This window comes from Rhea americana, unplaced genomic scaffold (assembly GCF_003343005.1).
Source record: "Rhea americana isolate MKP2758 unplaced genomic scaffold, rheAme1 scaffold_204, whole genome shotgun sequence".
Classification (NCBI taxonomy): Eukaryota; Metazoa; Chordata; class Aves; order Rheiformes; family Rheidae; genus Rhea; species Rhea americana.
In genome coordinates this window covers 1589145-1591968 of record NW_028186195.1, presented here as the reverse complement: position 1 = coordinate 1591968, position 2824 = coordinate 1589145, and the positions used below count along the sequence as shown (strand labels likewise).

Here is a 2824-nt window from a genome sequence, read left to right as displayed (position 1 = left end):
GCGCGTGCCGAGCGGCGCCTTAGCCCGGCTGAGCGCTCACCTGCCGACGCCGGAAGGCCGCGGCGACGGCGTCCAGCCCCTGGACGTTGTCCTCGTGCAGGCGGGTGACGTAGCAGGCTTGCTGCAGCCAGGACCTGTAGCTGATCAGCAGCTGTTTGCAGACAGACCCGCGTCGGCTTGGGCCCCTTTGGCATCCCGCCCGCGCGCCCGTCCTCGCCGCCCGCCTCCACCCTCGCGGGGTGCCCCGGGGCTGCAGCCCGGCCCCTCCGCCCCGCCGGCGCGGTCCCTCCCCGCTCACGTTCTTGTAGTCGTAGACGACGGTGGCCGGGCTTCCGGCTCCTCCGTCTACGTAGAAAGTCGCAGCCTCCTCTTCGCAGCCGGCGGGGAGCCGCCGCCAGGGCTCTCCTGCCTCCAGCCCCGCCGCGGTCACCCGCAGGACCTGGCGGGCGTGCAGGGAGGTCAGCGCCGCGCCGCCGCGCGTCCCCCCCTCCCCGGGCCCGCGGGGCCGTACTCACGGCGCCGGCGCGCTGCTGCGCCGCGTGCAGCCACATCAGCAGGGCGCCCGCGATGATGACCACCAGCAGGACCACCACCACCACCACGATGAGCAGGCACTTGAGGTGGTGGCAGCTGAGGAGCTTGCGGGGCAGGTAGCAGAGCAGGCGAGGCACGAAGCAGAGGCAGCTCTTGAGGCAGCCGCAGCCGCGGCAGCCGCAGCCGCCGCAGCCGCGGCAGCAGCACYGCGCGCACTTGGGGCAGCAGGCGATGCAGCTGGGCACGCGGCAGCAGCCGGGCTTGCAGCAGCGCATCTCCGCGTCCTGGGGACACAGCAGAGAGCCGGGGTAAGGAGACGGCAGCCTGGGGGCGAGCGGCGGCTAGGACGGGGCTTGCTCTGGCGGCGGCGCCCGCCCCATTCCCCTGAGGTTTGGCGATGGCCGCGGCGAGGCAGATGCCAGCACCCCACAAGGGCCTGCTCCACGCACGGGCACCTCGCTGCGGGGGGCAGGGACCGTGCCGCTGCTGTGCCCCACAGCAGCCCCWCAGCAGCCCAGCGCCCCCAGGGACTCCTCTAGCGACTTGCACCCGAAGGGAGCAAGCCGGGGAAGCGCTCGGCGCGTGCTGGGGACAGGGACGSCCCGAGCGTGTCCTGCGCCACCCTGCTGCGGGCTGCAGGGACTCACCAGTGGCTCTTCAACCACAACCTGCTTCATGTTGCTCTCCATGCCTGCCGCCTCCTCCACCTCCTCCTCCTCCTCCCGGCCCAGGCTGCCTCGGCAGTGCCCGCGGCGGGGGCTTTATACGGGGCGCTGGGGGGTGGGGAAGAGCGCGGCCCCTGTGAACGGCCCCGTGGGCACGGGCGAGGCGTGCAACTCACTTCACTTCTGTTTGCCGACTGCCTTTCCCGGCGCTGGTTTCCCCTGGGAACCTGCCGGTCAAGAGGGTCCGAGGACACTTGTCCCCGGGCACAGTGGCCACTCTGCCCCTCGCGAGCGGGGCTGCGGGGCCAAAGTAAACCCTCCGGCGGGGGTGAGCGCTGCCCTGCAGCGTGGAGTGTCCGGCGCCGGGCGCCGCTGGCTCCCTGCCCGCGTCCCCGCGCCGGCTTGGGCACCTGGAGGAGCTCCAGAGGGGCGAAGCGCAAACCCRACATCAAAGGTTTCCCACGAACGGCGGGAGCGGGGGCCGCCCCGGCCTGGCGTCGTGCCCCCGGCGCCCTGCCAGCCCGAGCGGATCCGCTCGCGGGAGCCAGGGGGTCGCGGAAGCGCCGCTCCGGGCACCTCGTGGGCTGTCAGCCGCGTGGGGCTCCCCGAGGCCGGGCTTGGGAGGCAGCTCGGGTGGACGCTGCAGGCACTTGCAGGCAGGTTGTGCGCGTGTGCATGTGCGTGGGGACGTGCACGTGCATGGGGATGTGCACGCGCGTGTGTGCGTGTGCATGTGGGTGCGGGCGAGCACGTGGGTGTGGGCGCACGCTCCGTTCCCTCCCGCCTCTCCCAGGGTGTCGAGGCTCTCAGGAGCCTCTCGAGCGGCTCCCGGCTGTTTGCTCTCAAACACCGCGCGCGGGAGGGGCCGTGGGAGCCTTCCTCTGCGGCGCTCGCCCTCCTCCTCGCTGGGGCGGCGCAGGGGCAGCACCCCCGGGCACAGCAAGGAGCGGAGTGCCCTGGCTCTGGCGATGTGTGGGGTGCGCGTTTCCCCACCCAAGCACCAGCCCCGCGGGCACCGCGACCCTCCTCACCAGACGGGGCAGGGGGCCCCCCGGCTGGTCCCCGGCCCGTGGCAGCAGCTGCCGGGGACCGACCCGCATCGGACGCCTGCAGAAAGGCTCCGCCGCACCGTGGAGGGGCCTCTGACCCTGCACCGTTTCCCCTCCCAGGGTGTTTTTTCCCCTCCCAGCCCCCCTGATTCCCAGTTTTCCGGCGCAGCGCTCGGAGGTGCACCCCATGGACGGCAGCGTGCCCGGCTCGAGCGTGTGAGAGCCAGGGGAGAGCGGAGCTGCCAGGGGGGCACGGGAAGGGGAGCGGGGTGCCCCGCGTGTGCTGCGCCCRGCCCCTGCCTGCCCCCCGCGGCGACAGGGCCCCGCGGCCGCCCGCGCCAGCCGGGTGGTCGGGAGGAGAGGGATGGGGCGCTCGCCGGGAGCGCAGCCCCTGCGCGGGAAACGCTCCGGCCGGGCCCGCCGGCTGCATCCATTCGCACCGGACGCCGGTGGGGCACGGCGGCGGGGCGGGCTGGGGACGAGCGGCGAAGGAAGAGAACCGCGCCCGGAGGCGGGGGGAGAGGCTTTACTCGGCGGACAGAAACGTGCAACTCAAAGCAAAACCGGCTCCTTTAT

At 73.5% G+C, this 2824-nt stretch overlaps 1 protein-coding gene across 1 annotated transcript; it reads right to left on the bottom strand.

Annotated features, from left to right (window-relative positions):
* Positions 1–19: 19 nt before the first annotated feature.
* Positions 20–1223, bottom strand: SFTPC (surfactant protein C). Its single transcript, XM_085304238.1, has 4 exons — positions 1182–1223; positions 516–818; positions 299–439; positions 20–151 (listed from the first exon to the last, which is right to left on the bottom strand). The coding sequence occupies exons 1-4, from the start codon at positions 1221–1223 to the stop codon at positions 20–22; spliced, it is 618 nt and encodes a 205-aa protein (XP_085160364.1).
* Between the last annotated feature and the right edge of the window lie 1601 nt (positions 1224–2824).